Here is an 18,551-nt window from a genome sequence, read left to right as displayed (position 1 = left end):
TAACTTGTTATGTGTATCACTTTTGCACCATTGTAAAGTTGAAAATCGTTAAGTCTAACTATCATAAGTTGGGAACAATCTACAATTATTGAGGCAGATGTAGCTGTAGATAAAAATACAGAAATAAACATAGATATAGACAAAATAAAGCAATAGACTGACGGATGTTTATATATTTATGTAATGGTAAAGAAAATCAAAAGCATTGTAGCTACATTTTTAGCATTCCAGGGAAACACACATTTGCATGTTAAACCCATTAAAGAAATGTATATGAAATTCTTGCTGTGTGATTTCACATTTTTACATTTAGATCAAATGGAAGATTAAAATATCACTTATCCCTTTGTTTAGCAATGATATATTGAGCACTTCCTATGCATTCTGAGTCTGGGTTATTACACTAAATAAAGAGACCAGGGCCTGTTGAAACAATAATACACCTGGAAATGTAAATATACTCTTTGAAATTTCCTCCTTAGAAAAAGTTATAGTTAAGATTTAAAGAAGGAAAAGTAGCTAGTCATACAAATTAAATTCCAGTGAATAAAATGGAATATTTTATCTTTGTACAATTTTCTATGTAAAACATTAAAAACATTTTCTGAAGATGGAATAGGAAGCTCAATTTCCCTCTGTAACTCAGAATTCTTTTACTCTTCTGTGATCCTTCTAGACTTCTTAGAAATAGATACATAAAGGTACAATTATTTATGTATTTTTTATTTATTTTTTAAAATGTCGGTGGTTGTATTAGTAATATTTTGACTCTGTAATCTAGAATTCAAATCAGTTCCATGGTGTTAAGTACCTGTGAAATCCAGGAACCTATAAAGCCATTTTATTTTTTTGTAGTCGATAAAGCAAAGTCCCCAGGGGTTGATCCTAAGCAATTGGCTGCAGAGCTCCAGAAGGTTTCACTACAGCAGTCACCACTGGTTATGTCCTCTGTCGTGGAAAAAGGATCTCACGCTCATTCAGGCCCTACATCAGCAGGATCCAGTTCTGTCCCAAGCCCCGGGCAACCAGGGTCCCCCTCCGTGAGCAAAAAGAAACACAGCAGCAGCAAGGTGAGAAGTGCGTCATGTGACCTTTGAGTTACTTTCTAGTTCCTCCTTATTTAAACAAGCAGATAGGAAATACAATATCATTTTCTAAGATGTTCTTATGTTTTCTCATTTCCTAATTATCTACTGGAGTAAAAAAAAAAAAAAACAGTTTTCCATTTCTGCATTCTTATGCGTTCTCTGTCATACCCCGAACAACTAAATATGACCCGTAAGTTTATTCTCTATGTTGATTCTAGTTAGGTTTGTGTGCTCTTGTCAAATAAGCTATGACTGTTTAAAAAAAATAGTTTACCAATAATCACACATTCCTTTTTCTTTTGTCTCACTTTTGACATTTTATCTCAGTTATTCCCCAACTTTCCTAATTGAAATGCAAGGATATCTGGTTTTAGAAAGCTTGTGTCTTTAATTGAGGTGTAGTTTCAGGAACTTGTGTGGTCCTTTTTCTAGATTCAGTTTTCTTTCCTTGAATTTTAATAGTAAAATAATTTTTAGTAAATATAATTGTTCACTAACTGACATTTTATCCTTTGTTACCAGAGCATAGTTTCGGTGTTAGTAAATGACTGTTCGTATAAACGAGTTGAATGAATAAAGGATACGTGGCGTAGAAAATTTAACACATAGTCCATAACTTTGCCAATGATTATATTAGGTTTTTTTTTCCTGTAAATATTTCACAGAACAAGACCTGGAATATTGCTCTCATTTCTAGGATAAAAATTTAAAGCAAAAGGTGGCAGAACAAGTATATACACCTAAATATTAAGGATCTTTCCTTTTCCAGTTAATTATTAAAACAGGCCAATATATAACATGTAGGGAGACTAGGGCCTTCTTTGTAGAGTGGTAAGCTGGCCTCCATTTTGGGAAATGTCTCCCTAAATTGATGCCACATTCCACATTGCCTGAAATTCTGTAAGATCTGGGGTCAGGTTTATCATCTCCCATTTTCTACAACTATTTCAAGGAAATGTAACAAGTCAGCAGTCAGTCATTTTTTCAGCAATGTGAATCAGTTTACTAGATTACATTCTTGTTTTTAAGGCTCTACTAATATAAGGGACTTATTAAGGAAATGAGAACTTAAATAGAATGGGATGGAATTATAATCGAGTGTGAGATCTTAGAAAGTGATTGCCTGGTACCTCAGTCTAGAAGAGAACAGGAATACCCAACAAAGGAGTATAAGCATGGATTTTCACAACTTCTGTCTCCTAGGCAGCTGGTGTATAAAAAAAAATTATTCCTCTATAGATCTTTAAATCCTATGAATATTTAAATAGAGTACATTGAACCAAAGCGTTCATTTCCTTAGGTAATTGAAAATACATTACTGCAGGTATAAAATTATAGCTTCAAAACAGGCTTAACAAAATGAAAAGCAGATTCATGTGGCTATAAAATTAAGCATGTATTGAGAAGTATGAGCAGACAGCATAATCTGAAGCAGACAAGTGGGTGAAATATATTTTCCAGGCAGTGTGCTGTGGCCAAATAGAAATTAATTTCAGGAGGAAGTTGAAACAGTAAATTCTATGAAGGGTTTATCTATGATAATGTATGTTTTTAATATTACAGCCTACTGATGCAACAAAGGTTGTCTCTCATCCAATTACGGGGGAAATTCAGGTATGAACATTTTTTTTTTAAATCATCATTTTGCAATCTTTTCTGATTATTTCCACCCCCTGGTCTGTTGAAGTTGTAAACACTGTTAGAACCTTTTCTGTTTTATAACATATAGATCTATAAAGGGAAAAACTACAACTGCATAGAATAGTATTTTAATACAAATATATGTTTTATGAAATCTAATTATATCTATGGAATTAGATGCCTTGAAACATGCCTGAAACCTTAGTAGTATTAATACATTTTACATCTCAGTTACTTTATATTTCTTGAATGTGTTTCCAACATGACAGATTCTCCTAGACTTTAAAGTTTCTTCTTCAAGAGTTTCATGAGTTGAATGCTGTCCTCATTTCTTCCTCTGGTTAACAATTGTTAAAAAATTGCTAAACAATTCTTGTGGAGCTGTGTTTTTCTTACTGGGTGGGGGGTCGGGGAAAGGAGTCTGGACTAATTGGAAATTGTTTAAGTCATTTTAGTGGATTTTGACCAGGAAAATAGAAAGAAAAAAAAAGTAGTGTTAATCACTCTTTTTAATTCTATGTATGTATGTTTCTGTATTAGTTTAATACATTGTAACATGTATTTCCTTCTGTGAGTCATAGTAAAAATGGTAGAAAATTGTGATTTAGATGATACCAAAATGTAATTTCGAGTAGATAAGAAATGTCCCATAGAAAAAATTAACACAGTATAAAATAATAACTTTGAAGATAGTAAGTTCCCGATAAAGGAATGAGAACAGTGAGTCTTAGTGCAACTCCAACACGTTCTGGAGGAAATGTGCATGAATTTGCACATCAGAGATTTGACCTGATTTGAGGATAAGCAGGGAGAAAGGGGAGTGTGTTCCTGGAAGAAGAGAAGATAGGAGGAAAGGCTCTGCTGCCAGAGAGGCATGAAATGAAGAGGTCGGCTTTGCTGCCGCGAAAGGTTCCTGTAGAGATCAGTTAAGACTAAATTTGAAAGAACCTTCAATGTGAGCTGAGGGGGAGTGAGCCACTAAATAATAGGGTGATCAGTAAACATTTCGGAGTAAGGAAAAGACTAATTAAAAGGTCATACAGCAGTGGCCAACAGGAAATATTATAAAGGGGCTGACACACAAAGTAATAAGTTAAGTGATTGTCTAGGCACTCACTGATTAAAACAAACGTGAAGTGTGACTGCGGAAATACAGAAAAAAGTGCTGAAGGTAGACGGACACCTTTCTAAGAAGGACCCAGCAGGATGAAGCCTGATTACGTACGTTCTCTAAGTCTGGTGACTCACTGCCATTTCCCACTCCTAGGCCAGACCCTGACCCTTCATTTCAGACAGAAAAAAAGAAAAGAAAAAAAAAAACTATCTTTTCTGATTCACAGTTTTTTTCTTTCTCTCTCTCCCATTTTTTAAAATTTATTTTTATTTTTTACAATGTTTTTTCTTTATTGATTAAGGTATTTCATATGTGTCCTTATTGCCCCATTTCCCTCTCCCATCCCCCTACTCATGCCCTCCTCCCACCCCCACCCTTTTTTCCCTTTAATACTTCTTGCTCCTGGACCAATATTTGTTGTGGTTTTTGTTTTTGTTGTTCTTGTTTGTTCTTATGTGCTTTTTTTTTCCCTTTCCCTTGAGCAGTAGTGTTTAATTCTATAATAGAAATTTACACTAAAAACTTTCCTTCGTAACTCTTGGGATATTTTTCCCTTTCTTTTTTTAAATCCACTTATAACATTGGCTTCATCTTTTTCTTTCTTTTAGCAAAACCTTATTCTAAGTAACATCTTATGTAGACACCCAAACAATGACCGCCAGCACTTGAGTAGCTCTGGTAAGGATTACAGGGGACAGGCATCTCCTTCTCTCCTGGAAGTAACCTCTGAGCAACTAAGTGTTCCCTAAGGCCCCGCAGAGTAAACCTTGAAAAGCACTGTCTTAAAGAAGCCTGCAAGTTTTCATTTCAATAATAAATGGTTTTGGGGGGGAAAAAACATAACAAGAAATAGTTTGGGTGCTTTATCAGTTAAAAATAAACTTTAAGGCTGGCAGAGAAAAGAGAAAATAGGAAAGAACTTCTTCTTTTTTTTTTTTTAATTAAATCTTTATTGTTCAGATTATTACATTTGTTCCTCTTTTTTTTTCCCCCCATAACTCCCCTCCTCCCAGTTCCCACCCCACCCTCCGCCCTCACTCCCCACTCACTGTCCTCATCCATAGGTGCACGATTTTTGTCCAGTCTCTTCCCACATCTCCCACACCCCTTTCCCCCCCAAGAATAGTCAGTCCATTCCCTTTCTATGTCCCTGATTCTATTATAATCAACAGTTCATTCTGTTCATCAGATTATTTATTCACTTGATTCTTAGATTCACTTGTTGATAGATGCATATTTGTTGTTCATAATTTGTATCTTTACCTTTTTCTTCCTCTTCCTCTTCTTAAAGGATACCTTTCAGCATTTCATATAATCCTGGTTTGGTGGTGATGAACTCCTTTAGCTTTTCCTTATCTGTGAAGCTCTTTATCTGACCTTCAATTCTGAATGATAGCTTTGCTGGATAAAGTAATCTTGGTTGTAGGTTCTTGGTATTCATCACTTTGAATATTTCTTGCCACTCCCTTCTGGCCTGCAAAGTTTCTGTTGAGAAATCAGCTGACAGTCGTATGGGTATTCCCTTGTAGGTAACTGAGTTTCTTTCTCTTGCTGTTTTTAAGATTCTCTCTTTATCTTTTGCTCTTGGCATTTTAATTATGATGTGTCTTGGTGTGGTCCTCTTTGGATTCCTTTTGTTTGGGGTTCTCCGCGCTTCTTGGACCTGTAAGTCCATTTCTTTCACCAGGTGGGGGAAGTTTTCTGTCATTATTTCTTCAAATAGGTTTTCAATATCTTGCTCTCTCTCATCTTCTGGCACCCCTATAATTCGGATGTTGGTACGCTTGAAGCTGTCCCAGAGGCTCCTTACACTATCCTCGCATTTTTGGATTCTTTTTTCATTTTGCTTTTCCGGTTGGATGTTTTTTGCTTCCTCACATTTCAAATCATTGACTTGATTCTTGCGCTCCTCTGGTCTGCTGTCGGGCGTCTGTATAATATTCGTTATTTCAGTCCGTGTATGCTTAATTTCTAGTTGGTTCCCCAATATAAGATCGAGGGTCTTATTAGTTTTCGTGTAGATCTCATTAAGTTTATCGGCAGCTTCTAAACAGTTCTTGAGAGACCTTAAAAGTGTGGTTCTGAACTCTATATCTTCCATTGACAATTTTGTCCTGTTTCTTTGTCTCCGCATTTTGTTATGCTTCCTTGGTGCACCCCCTAGTGGTCTTTGTTCGCAGTCTTATAGTTAAATCTTGATTGTTGTAGCTAATTCCAGGGAGGGTTTGACCTCCAGGCCAAGTGGCTATGAGAATCAGCTGTGTCAGCAGTGAGAGAACTTCTGTCCTCTAGGGAGGTGCTAATCTAGCCTTTGCCTGAGGCTATCCGGCAAATGCCTCTGTGCAGGGCTTGGGTAGGGCGGGTCGCACAGGATCAACAGGGTGGGCCAGAGAGAGCAGTTATGGCGGCTCTCAGTCCTGTCCCCAGGGGCTCTGCCTCTCTGAGTCCCAGCACCCGCTGCAAAGCTGGGAGAGAAAGCTGCACTCGCTCTGACCGAAGCCAGACAGTCCTGCTTCTCCCTTTTGAGTCTGGGTCCCTAAAGACTCACCCGGATCTGGTGCTCAGAGTCTGCGACTCCCTCCCGATTGAAAACAACAACCGCGCCCTCCGCCGCCAGCCCACTCCGCGCACTCCGCACCTCAGAATTTGACTTCAGCACTGCGCCTCCTCTGAGTGTCCGTATGCGTTTCTCTTTCCTCCTAGTTGTAGGACTTCCACTCAGCCAGCGTTCCTGTGGTTCTGGGTGATGTCCCTTCCGTTTTTTGGTTTCACTTTTGAAGTAGTTGTTCAAAGCAGCAAACTCCGGCGTTAACCTATGCCACCATCTTGGTTCTCCTCGGAAAGAACTTCTTAAAAATTTGGAAGCTATTCTGAATCTCAGTGAAATTAATTTCAGAGTAACTGTATATTTCAGTATCCATTGTAGCACTCAGTTACTGCAATTCTAAACTTCCCAGTGTTCCTCTTCCTTCACAGTATTTTGTTTCATGATGCTCAGACTCTGGGCTTTTCTGTATAGAGAAAAGTTATCAAAGATTCCTTTTTTGGCACAAAAAAATGATAACCAGATCAAAATTATGCTAAAATTATTTTAATTATGGAATTTTAGATAAAGTTTTGCTCATCTGAATTATCTCATTTTCAACATTACTATTACATATCTTTTGTATGATTATAAAATTTGTTAGTATTTTTATTTATGGATTTTCTGCTTTGAAATACAAATGTTTTGCTTTTTGTTAATTGGTAAGAACATCAAACAGAGGTAAGTCTTATTCTAATACCAAAAGACCCTTTCAATTTCAAAGGAGTAAAATGGGTTATTTCACTTATTTTGAATTATGCAGGCTTCTCAAATATTTATTAGAAATCTAAATCTTTTACTATACAGTGACAATTTTGCAACAGCTATTAAGCATCTATGAGGCAATGCCTCTTCTTTCCTCTTCAGCTTCTAAAATTGAAGAGCAAGATTTCATTATGTTAGCCTCTCACTCTACTAGAAAAACAGCAGAACAGAAAGAAAAGCTTCAGTTTAACATCACATAATGTAATATAGGAAGAGGTAAATTTTACACCTTCTGAAATATTCCTGCATTTCAGTAGTGATAGCTTTATGTTTAAATAAGGATTCCTCCCACTGCTAATTATTTGGTGAAATGCAAACTACATTTTCTAGTAAGTGTATCAACTAGTTAATTTAATTTCAGAATTCCAATTGTATATATGAATGTTCAACATTTAAAAGTAGATATTTGATGTTTCACTTAAAAATACAACTAGAATTCACTGTATGATTTTGCTTCTAAATGAATTTTAAACAGGCCAGGACTTTCACCTCAGAAAAAATGAATAGCACTTTTGCTAGTAATTAACATGTGCCTGGGAACTCCCAATTAAATTAGACATTTACTGGTCTGTTCAATTTCAAATAAAATGGAAACGAGGATTGATGCATCTTATGAGAACAAAAAGAAATACTCGTAAAATATTGACTGGTAATGCAATTATGTTTTTTTAAAACAAAACAAAAATAATATTCACCAAATATGTATCTGTCTCTTTAAGCTTCAAATCAACTATGATCTTGGCAATCTCATAATACACATTCTCCAAGCAAGAAACTTAGTCCCTCGAGACAACAATGGTTATTCTGACCCCTTTGTTAAAGTGTACCTTCTTCCAGGGCGAGGGTAAGTAAAGAAACAATTTCTTCTAAGTAATGCATCCCCTGATTTAAAAAATAGTGATATAATTTTTCTAGTCTCTAATTTTAAAGAGTTTAATATCATTTCTTTAGTTTTACCCAGATGAAATATTTACTAATAAGTAGCAGATGAGGTGGAATTAAAATGTATAATTAAACCTTAAAGGGTTCTAGGAGAGCCATTGGTCATAATAAAGCCTGCCTCACAGAGAGAGCACATCAGTGATTAGATTCTGGAAACCATTCTTGCTACGACCAGTCAGATTGTCTGTGAAATCATTAAAGGAAATTATTTGTGGGAGATTTAAAAATGACCTTACATTCCCACATTTATTTACGAAACCAATGTTCAAGGACACATAACTTAGTACTTTATTTCATAGGACATGTGTGTTATCTAATATGTTAAATGTTCATTAAATGACTTGTTGATGCATCCTTATTTATATGCATATTTCAAATCAATGTTTTTAAAATACTAATAAATTTTTAAAAAAGAGTCAGTTGAAATGTCTAGTTTGGTAAATAAGTGAAAATTATCTCTGAATCTGTTGTGTGATATATAAACTGTTCATATAAAGCAAACTCTCTATGGAGATATTTAATTTTCACGTAATAAATGCAAATTGCTATGTTTAATATATAAATCAATACTCAAGGATGGTTTCAAAACAGTGATTTGGACCCAGCAGATTGTTATACCTTATGTGAACAATTTGTATTAACAAAATTAGCATAATGGAAACATAAGTGATCAACAAAAATTTTGGATTGGTAAATTGAAAATTCTGGTTTTATTTTTGTTCATTTTGTTTATTTTTTAATTTAATTTGAGAAGTGACATTCAAATATTACTTTTTCTTGGAAATTTTTTATTTCCTAGCCAGTTCTGTTTCATTTTGCCCACATACACGCCCTCCATACAGATTATTTTAAAGTAGATGTCAACTATATAACTTTTTTCTGCAAATATTTCAGTATATGTTTCTAAAAGGTAACTCATTTAAAAAATAATCATAATACCACATATAACCATAATAATTTTTAAAAATGTATAATGCCTTAATTTCCCCAATTGCCTCATGATATTTTCCTAGTTGGTTTGATGACCTAATTGATATTTGTAGAACATTTTACACATCAATAACAGAATACATATTCTTTTCAAGTGCACATCGAACATTCACCAAGATAAACTATGTTCTGGGCTATAAAACAAATCAACAATTTAAAAGCATTGAAATCATACGAAAGCATGTTTATGACTGTATTTGGTTTGTTTGAACAGGATCCAAATTAGAGTTATGCCTTACATCTGAATCTGCTATGTGTTAATTATATCACCACAGGCAGATCACCAATTCTTTGAGATTTAGTTTGCTTATTGATATTAAGAGAGCCAAGGTAGGCAGAGCCATAATTTTTCATTTGTCAGGGGAATCAAATTAGATAACATTCAAAAAATAATTTGAAAAATGCCAGGTGCTCTAACAAATTCAGTATACAGTCTTTAATTTTATCCTACCTAATAATTTTATTTAGAAACATATTGCTGGTATAAATTAAATAGTTTTAATTTATTGACTTAATTTATAAGATTACCAACTAGCCACATAGTGCAAGAAAAGGGAGTTTTTATTTTATGTTAATTCATTTATATCTTTATGTATTAGTTATAACTGTAATTTGACTAAATGTTTTAAACATGGGTATAACAACAAACTGATAACTTCATTCTGTTTTTGATTTGGGTCATTAGACCTTCAGTGTTATTTAATCAGAATATAATGGGATAAGAGGAAATCACTGCCACTGGTATATCTCTATTTAACATTTGCTAATGAATTAAAATAAAACACTGTCTTTCAGTTTCTATCTTTAATAACATCCTGGAGTATCATCTTTCAAACAATATTAGAGTACCTTTCTTTTATTTATTACAGGACTATGTTTCAGTTAGACTATTACACACTGGAATAAGCAGAAGGGACAGGCCGGTAACATAAATATGTCAGTCCATCCTGGGGTAGCAGGGTAAGGGGGGAGCTATAGTGAAATGAAGAGTGAGATTCCCACCTAAAACCATCCTCATGCCGTTTGTCAAACAAAGCATTCCTGCTTGGTGGGATTTGTCCCAAAGGCGGCGAATATGCGACTCCGATTCAGTTCCTAGTCCTTTATTAAATTACTCCTAATTGTTACAGTGGCTGAGGCCACGGGGTTTTATTGCACTTGTGAGGTATTATTTTCACTTTAGTTAAAATATTATTTTCTGCCTCGTGTCATTTGTAGGTTGTGGTATAGCTCCCTAATTATTATTCTCATGTTTTCTTCCTTACTTCTGTTCCTAACTTTTTTCTCTCTGTCTTTCCTACTTCCTGTTGTATCCTTCACTTCTGCTCTTGGAATCAATGCAGTCAAGTCATGGTTGTCCAGAATGCAAGGTAGAGTTGGCTCTCTTTCAGTGTTAAGTTATGCTGTACTCTCTAGAGTTTTTTATTTTATTTTTGCCTTTTCCTGTACATGCACCTACAGCTCAACTTGGGCTGTAATTTTTATTTTCTACATGTTGGTGTCTGTGAATTAGACAAATAGCAAATTGTCCCAACCAAAACATTACTAAATAGTTTTAGCAGATGTATGCAATAGAACATAGAAAAGTAGAAAATATTTAAAACATAAAAGAGTATGAATAAGGAAATATCACTGTGAAATTAGGCATATTGCAAGTTGTGTTTGGTTTTAATATATTTTTAATTTCAGAGAGGAAGGGAGAAGGAGAGAGAACTAGAAACATCAATGATGAGAGAGAATCATTGATCAGCTGCCTCCTGCATGCCCCATACTGGGGATTGAGCCCACAACCCAGGCATGTGCTTTGACCAGGAATTGAACTGTGACCTCCTGGTTCATAGGTCAATGCTCAACCACTGAGCTACATGGCTGTGCACAGAAGTTTTTATTCATAATGCTTACACTAAAATTCATATAGCCTCCCATGTGATAATCATGCCTTAAGTTCACCTGGGTCTTCTGTTACAAATTTTAAAAATCTAGTCATTTTTAAAAGGAATGTACTGATCTGGATGTCTAGTACTAGATGTATAGGTCATCTTAAAGACAATAGTTGTCTAATTTTTATCCTTCACTTAAAACTTGGTATGGAAACATTTCCATGCCCCAATACCTTCTGCATGACAAAATGATTGCTGTGCAATATAGGATGCCATAGCTGCCTGTTCTAGAGCATTAGCAACAACATATGAGCATCTTTTGTTTGCCAACAGTCGGAAACTGTTGCATCATTACATGGTCAGCTAAGGCTATCTCTCGAAACATAGCCAGAAGTTTCCATTGGCACATCTCATTGCATTATAAATTAAATGTGTTATTCAGTTAGGGAAGAGAATCTTGTACCATCTGTAGCAATAAGGTGATGAGAATTTTAATCCCACCAGAATATTAATGGTTCAGGATTTGTTGTTGTCAGTGTCATTAAAATTTGACATTTTTACTAATCCTGACAAGCTGTGCCCAAAAGAGGCTGTTTCTGATTTTTAAAGGCATAAATATTTAAGTATTTTAAATAATAAGAGTATTCACCAAGTCTTTCTACTGCCCAGAAACTTTTTTGTTTCCTTGCAGCTACATAATTGTGGCAAATAGTAAAATATGATACTGTGAAAGGTTGCTTTTTAGGACTGGCTCTGTCATCTCAGGATGCCATCCAGATGTCAGACTGACAAGCAAAATTACTTATTTCAGAGAGATAGTGTCATTTTAGAACAGACATTATCAGTCACTTTATTCAGAACCTTGCTGTCTTTTATCGAGAGAAACTGGGGGGACGTTGTCAGAATGACAGTATCTGTCTATATTTACCTTAGAAGAAAACATGCTTTGTGAGTGTAAATAATGATTGAAATAGTCTAGGCTGTGTTGGATTACAATGTAGAAGATCTAGAAATCACTTTCTCATCCTATATTTCATCTGGAAGTCACTTTTATCATCATCTCTGAAAACTGGCAATGAGAGAAGGAATTATAATGGCAAGGTAATGACATTGTAAGTGAGGCTGAAGAGGCCAGTGAGTAAAGTCTTTAAAAAATTGCATTTGGATTTCAGCCCTGCCAAGTACAAGTTGTGAGGTTTCTCTAAAACGATTCCTTTCTTGCTCAACAATAGGACTTACAACAGCCCCCTCCTGGGCCTTTTGTGAAACACCTGAAGCAATATCCCAAAAGTGATCATGAGTGGCACTTAATAAGCTCTCAATAAATGGCAGCTGTTATTATTGCTAATAATATGCACAATAAGCTTCATGTAGCCAATGGTCAGTTATCTCTGGGAGAAAAAGATCAGAATGCTTAGGCTACTGAATTATTTCAAATTATTTTACAATACTATATAGAAAATCAGACATCTTTCTTTTCTTCAATTTCAATAATAAAATGAAGTTCTGGCTGGTGTTGCTAAGTGGTTAGAGCATTGGCGGTGCACTGCGGGGTGATGGGTTGGATTTCTGGTCAAGGGCATGTACCTGGGATGCAATTTTGATCTCCAGTCCTGGTCAGGGAGCATGAGAGAGGCAATCAATAGATGTGTCCCCCTTAAACCTATGTTTCTTTCTCTCTCTCTCTCTCTCTCTCTCTCTCTCTCTCTCTCTCTCTCTCTCTCTCTCTTTCTCTCTCTCTCCCCTACATCCCCACCTGTCTCTCTAAAAAAAGCAATGGAAAAAATATATATCCTAGGGTGAGGATTAATAAATAATAATAAAAAATGTAATACATTTGTCATTTCACTGGTCCAGTCTTTTTGTCTTCTTTCATTTTCTCTTTCCACCCTCTGCTCAATATACTCATAAGCTCAGAAAGCCCAAATGTCAGCCAAGGTGAGGTCAAAGAAAGACAAAGAAAGAGCCTGAAGAGCCCATGAGCTCAGTACTTGTCCCTGTATAATTGAGAAACAGAAATAAGGCTATGTGAGAGATCTCATTCTGGTTTTCTTTCATTACACTTTTGGACAAGGTACATAAGTTTTCCCATTAATGAGAGTTTGCTATAACTGAAGCTGATTTTAGCTATCATGATACCTGTAAACCTAGTTCCTGGCTGGACTTTCTCTAAACATCCTTGTTAGCATGAGCGATTTCTTACACGTCCCATGTAGAGCAGACCCAGGTGTTGTATATATTTACAATTTGAAGGCCAAAAATTATTTCACTGCAATGAATTGTGAAAGAAAAAAAAGTACAAGAATGTTTTAGGGGGTGCATCCAATACATATCTAGCACAGACTGCTCCAGGTACTGTGCAAGGTTCTGGGGTTAGAGTTGACAACACAGACACTGTCTTTGACCTCAGGAAGCACAGAGGAAAACAAAGTGATGGTCCATAAACACACTATTGCACAGAAAAATAGCTTATAAAATGGGATGTACTCTGCACATCTTCCAAATTGAAAGAAGAGTAATTTTGGAAAAATTATATACACTTATTGAAAATATACTTTTGTATTAAAGGAATATACATATTTTTTCAATAAAGAAAAACCAAATAATTTTTTAAATGATGAACTTAAATTTTAGTTAATTTTATAAAAGGTAAATACAAAGAAACCATCATATTCCATTCTTCATTATCAGTAATTTAAAATTAAAAAGAGAAACTCAGAGAACTGTTTTCAGCTGGATTAAGGTAGAATGATTATGTTTTAAATATCTTTTTCTGTCTATCTTAAAAGCATATCTGATTGTGACTGGCCAATAATAAAAAAGAAAAGAAAAAAACAAGAAAAAATTAAATTAGTTAAACCTTCACAGGAATGAAGGTTTAGTTTTTTTTTTTTTTATAAACACCATGTCCCATATTGATAAATTGACTTTTTATTTTCACTCCTATTTAGAAAACTTCTCTGATTATTAGATATAGCTAATTGTCCTAATATAATACCATTATGAAATCTTCCCGTGAGGGAATTTAGTGTGTTTACTAAACATGGAAGAAAAAAGAAATTGAGCTCTACTATTTTCTCAACCTGAATTTTGCTCACATTTAATCCCCCTGTTTATCTGGCCATCTTCAACTTGTAATTGTGTAATGTGGAAACGCAGCCCATTGGGATCATGCTCAAGATGGTCAGGACATGATAATTATTTTTAAAAACACCCAAGTGTTACTAGAGGAATAGTTTTGTCTGGCCATCTCTGCGTGTCAGGAAATTCAAGTGCAAAAAGACTGAAAAGGAATTCATTGGCATTTACACAGGACAGCCAGGGACGATGGAGGGGGCTCAGAAATGAGGTGTGTTTTCCTCCATTAATGAGAAAGGCCACAAATACATTGATTCTGGAGAGAATTGGAAAACCAACTCATTATTACGATTAAGATACTCTATTAAAATGAACATCTAAATTTTTTCCCAAACAATTTAATTATTTGAGTGTATCTGGGAAAAAGTAAATATTTATAGTAATTATCTTTAATTCCACAACACTCTTAGTATATACCATTCAGAATTTCCCTAAGCAAAAACTCTAAAATTTACCTAACTTTTTAATATTTTATATGTACATGCATGTATCTAAGTTATATTATCTATATGAAATATATATGTATTTAAATAGGAAATTTGTATATTTAAATTGACTTTAAAAACTTTAAATTGTAGCTAAAGCAGACAAACTAGTCACTACTCTAGGGCAATAAACCTAAAGGCATCCAACATATTTTTACATTTTCATTGTGCATTTAACTTAAAATAAGGTTTAAGATGTGAGTATGATGAGATGATTGCATAGTGATTCAAAACAAAATATCATCTTAACATATCAGCATGCCCCTCAGGTTGACTATGAAGTCATCAGTTAAGGTGAATAATCAAGGTAACTCTTTCTTTTCTTCCAATTCAGTGCTGAGTACAAGAGAAGGACTAAATATGTTCAGAAAAGTCTTAATCCTGAGTGGAATCAAACAGTAATTTATAAAAGTATCTCCATGGAACAGGTATGCAATGATGATGTCCTATGTGACAGATTTAGTATAATATGTGAATAGTAATGACAAAATTATTGAAAGACTAGAATCTAAATTTCAGAGAGAAAGACTACAAATAGAACAGGAAGAAGACATCCATATGCAATAACTGAAATGAGGTTTATTATTTGCCCTCTGGGAAGATTTCTAAATTGACTATGAAGGTAAAGCTGGACATAAATTATATGGGTTTTTGAATTTAAAATAAGTTAAATTCACCTGCAGAAATAAGAATCACTATTGTGTTTTTTGGCAATTTACTGAAACCAAAAAAAAACTCTAATCCAAATGCTTTGTCTAATTAACCTAGACAGTTTTGCAACCTATATCCCATGTATTTAAAGCATATTTATCGATTTTAAATTCTATTTTTAAAGATGGGGGTAGATTAACAGGATATTGATAAAATTTATAAAATAATGAGGTCTCATGGTACTATATTAGGTTGGAGTACAAAGTCATTGATATTTTACATAGTATTTAGTATAAGCCCACATAATTTTAGATAATATTTCAGGTATTTTTATGTAAACGAAAATATTTTTAAGGAAGTAAAAATAAATGAGTCTATAATATGAGTGTAATGAAAATTCATGATGAGAAATGATGTGAATAACATTTTGATTTGAACTGTAGCTCAAGAAGAAAACACTGGAGGTGACCGTCTGGGATTATGATAGATTTTCTTCTAATGACTTTCTTGGTGAGGTGAGCCTTTGCTTTGCTTTTCCTTATTTGCTTTTGTTATAAACTATCAATTAGTGCTTTATGCAAAGCATGTAATCTAAGTTTATAAGATAAGTACTTCTGGATAAAGTCCTTTGGTAGATAGAATTTATGTTCTAGTTACTCATAAAGATGGATAGCAACTCAAGAAATGGTTTTTACTTTGCCACTTGATGTATTTTATAATTAATTTGCAAGATGAAATTATTTTTTTACTCATTTGTTTTATTGCACAAAATATACATAACAGTCGAAGAATAACCATACAAATACCACCATGAACATTATTATTTAAACATTAAATATGGGCGTGAGAATTTTTGCAGTTCATTTTGTCCTTAGGATATATTTCACTAGGGTTGGATGTAGAGTCATATTGCTGTGTTTCAAAATTTCATGGAATAATCTCTCTCAGTGTGGTTATTCTATCAACTGAGTACAGAGTTAGGCTCATTTATTTTAAATTGCTTTTGATTTTTAAGGGATTACTTTGTCCAAATTTTGTATTGAATTTATTGGGGTGACATTGATTAATAAAATTATATGTCAGTTGTTTTGATAAAAAGATATATGATCATGCTTTGAATTCAAATGATTATGTTAAAGATTTGATATAAATTTAAAATGACTTAAAAATTTAAAATGATTATAAAATGACTAGAATTTTTAAAATGTATTTTCAATTTACATAATTGCTATTCCTCACTGCATGTATGAATGATGTGACATTTTATATTCTTATTTCTTGCAAGTATCCAGAGAAAAATCTTTCAAAATATTTTAAGAAGCAAACTAGAAGAGAAAACAATAAAAACAGTCTATATAAATTCTTAAGGAATCTAACCTAACATAAAATCTGGTAGCATAAGTCAGATCCTGTGATTTTTTTAAATCATATTTCAAAAATGTATATTTTTGTAGTGATCTTTGCTTAAAGAAGAAGTTATAAATTATTGTTTAAAAATCATCTCCAAAAGATATAACATTATATATATATATATATATATATATATATATACATATATATATATATATATATATATATATATATATATATATACTTTTGATAGAGACAAGAGAACACATTTGTGTAGTCTAGGTGGTATGAGGCCTGGTTTAATTCCTAGAGTCTCCACCTAGGCCATTTGAACTTCATCTGTAGGCCCCGTGCTGGTACAGCCACATAGACTAATCTTGACCTTAGACAGGATATAGTGTTACATCTGACTTAATGCCCTATGTTAAAACACTGACTTACTGAAGTTCTTGTAATTTATTATATTTACATGAACATAGAGAATATCTCCATTGTGCTGATGGTATTCTTTTTTAATATCTCATCAAATCTAAGATGCCAGCAACTATAAATTCCAGTATTATTGATGAACCACTAAGAAAGTAAAAATGCTGCCAGTTCAACATGACACAGTGCTTTCTCATCATAAACTTAGTTACATCTCTATTTCAGATGTGAACTAAGTATGTTTTAAAATAGAGGGAATATGTTAGTAATTGCAAATTTTTCATTCTTTTTTAATTTTGTCCCTCTTGTACCTAAAATGCTAGCCACTTTGAAGACTAGAATGTGTCCATTTAACCAAGTTTTATTTCATGAAGCAATTCTTCATTCTACGTTTTTATAACATCACCCAAAAATGTAATTAATAGTTAAAGATTTTATTCAGTTCAGTTTAACCAAACATTCATTAAATATCTAATATGTACAAGTTCTTATCCCAATACCATGGATGAAGAAAAATTAGGAAGACAACCTCATTATCCTTGGGTTTGTGTCCTTGATTAAATTTCAGATCACAGAAAACTAATGAATTTATTATAGCTTAATTTATAAATTAATATTAACTTATTGTACTCTTTTTCAGGTGTTGATTGATTTATCTAGCACATCTCACCTCGATAACACTCCCAGGTGGTATCCGCTCAAAGAACAGACTGAAAGCATTGATCATGGCAAGTCCCACTCTGGTCAAAGCAGCCAGCAGTCACCAAAGCCATCTGTCATCAAAAGCAGAAGCCATGGAATCTTCCCTGACCCGTCCAAGGGTAGGAGATGTTTCAAGTAGAAAAGCTTTTGTCTTTTTGTTCATTCACTATCTTTTTGAATATGAATTCCTGCATATTGAATATATTTTGAAGGCTGAATTATATTAGAATTATTTAATATAGTATTATGCAAAGGATAAGGAGAAATGGGATATAGTCTCAGATGAGCCCATGATTAAGTTCATGATCTTCGCCTCTCTGACGCTCCAGTTTTCAACCTTTAAAATTGAGAAGGTTGGGTTATATGAGCTATTGGTTCTTTTCCAACTCTCAAAATTCATGTTAATAGGATGTTATAAGATGAACTGGGGTATTTCATAAAGGAAATATAAAAATCCTTAAGAGTTCTTTGACTAGACATAATCATCATTTATACATATTTCTTCTAATTGTTTAAATCCCTATTTTCATAAATATATTCTTAGCCATTACATATATGATTATACACAATTTTGCACCTTCCTTTTATATATCATATCAAAACAATTTATACACTGACATTTACTTAAAACTTTCCTAAATATTGGACTTGAGCTATTTCTATGATTTAAAAAAAAATAACAACTAATATGATCCTGGCTGGCATGGCTCAGTGGTTGAGCATAGACCTATGAACCAGGAGATCACAGTTCATTCCCAGTCAGGGCACATGCCAGGATTGTGGGCTCCATCCCCT

General features: G+C 33.9%; 1 protein-coding gene across 5 annotated transcripts in view; it reads left to right on the top strand.

Annotated features, from left to right (window-relative positions):
* PCLO (piccolo presynaptic cytomatrix protein) overlaps positions 1 to 18,551 on the top strand; it is a 285,323-nt gene that overhangs the window by 212,848 nt on the left and 53,924 nt on the right. For 2 of the 5 annotated variants that reach the window (XM_059712170.1, XM_059712171.1), the window contains exons 13-19: positions 856 to 1,070; positions 2,652 to 2,702; positions 7,912 to 8,036; positions 10,468 to 10,494; positions 14,962 to 15,055; positions 15,722 to 15,793; positions 17,695 to 17,875. In XM_059712170.1, coding sequence (XP_059568153.1) covers positions 856 to 1,070; positions 2,652 to 2,702; positions 7,912 to 8,036; positions 10,468 to 10,494; positions 14,962 to 15,055; positions 15,722 to 15,793; positions 17,695 to 17,875 — 765 coding nt within the window. Of the gene's footprint in view, positions 1 to 855; positions 1,071 to 2,651; positions 2,703 to 7,911; positions 8,037 to 10,467; positions 10,495 to 14,961; positions 15,056 to 15,721; positions 15,794 to 17,694; positions 17,876 to 18,551 lie in introns of those variants that run through there. The other 3 variants (XM_059712166.1, XR_009454731.1, XM_059712167.1) reach the window with 3 other exon arrangements.

This window comes from Myotis daubentonii, chromosome 10 (assembly GCF_963259705.1).
Source record: "Myotis daubentonii chromosome 10, mMyoDau2.1, whole genome shotgun sequence".
Lineage (NCBI taxonomy): Eukaryota > Metazoa > Chordata > Mammalia > Chiroptera > Vespertilionidae > Myotis > Myotis daubentonii.
This window is presented reverse-complemented; position numbering and strand designations above follow the sequence as displayed.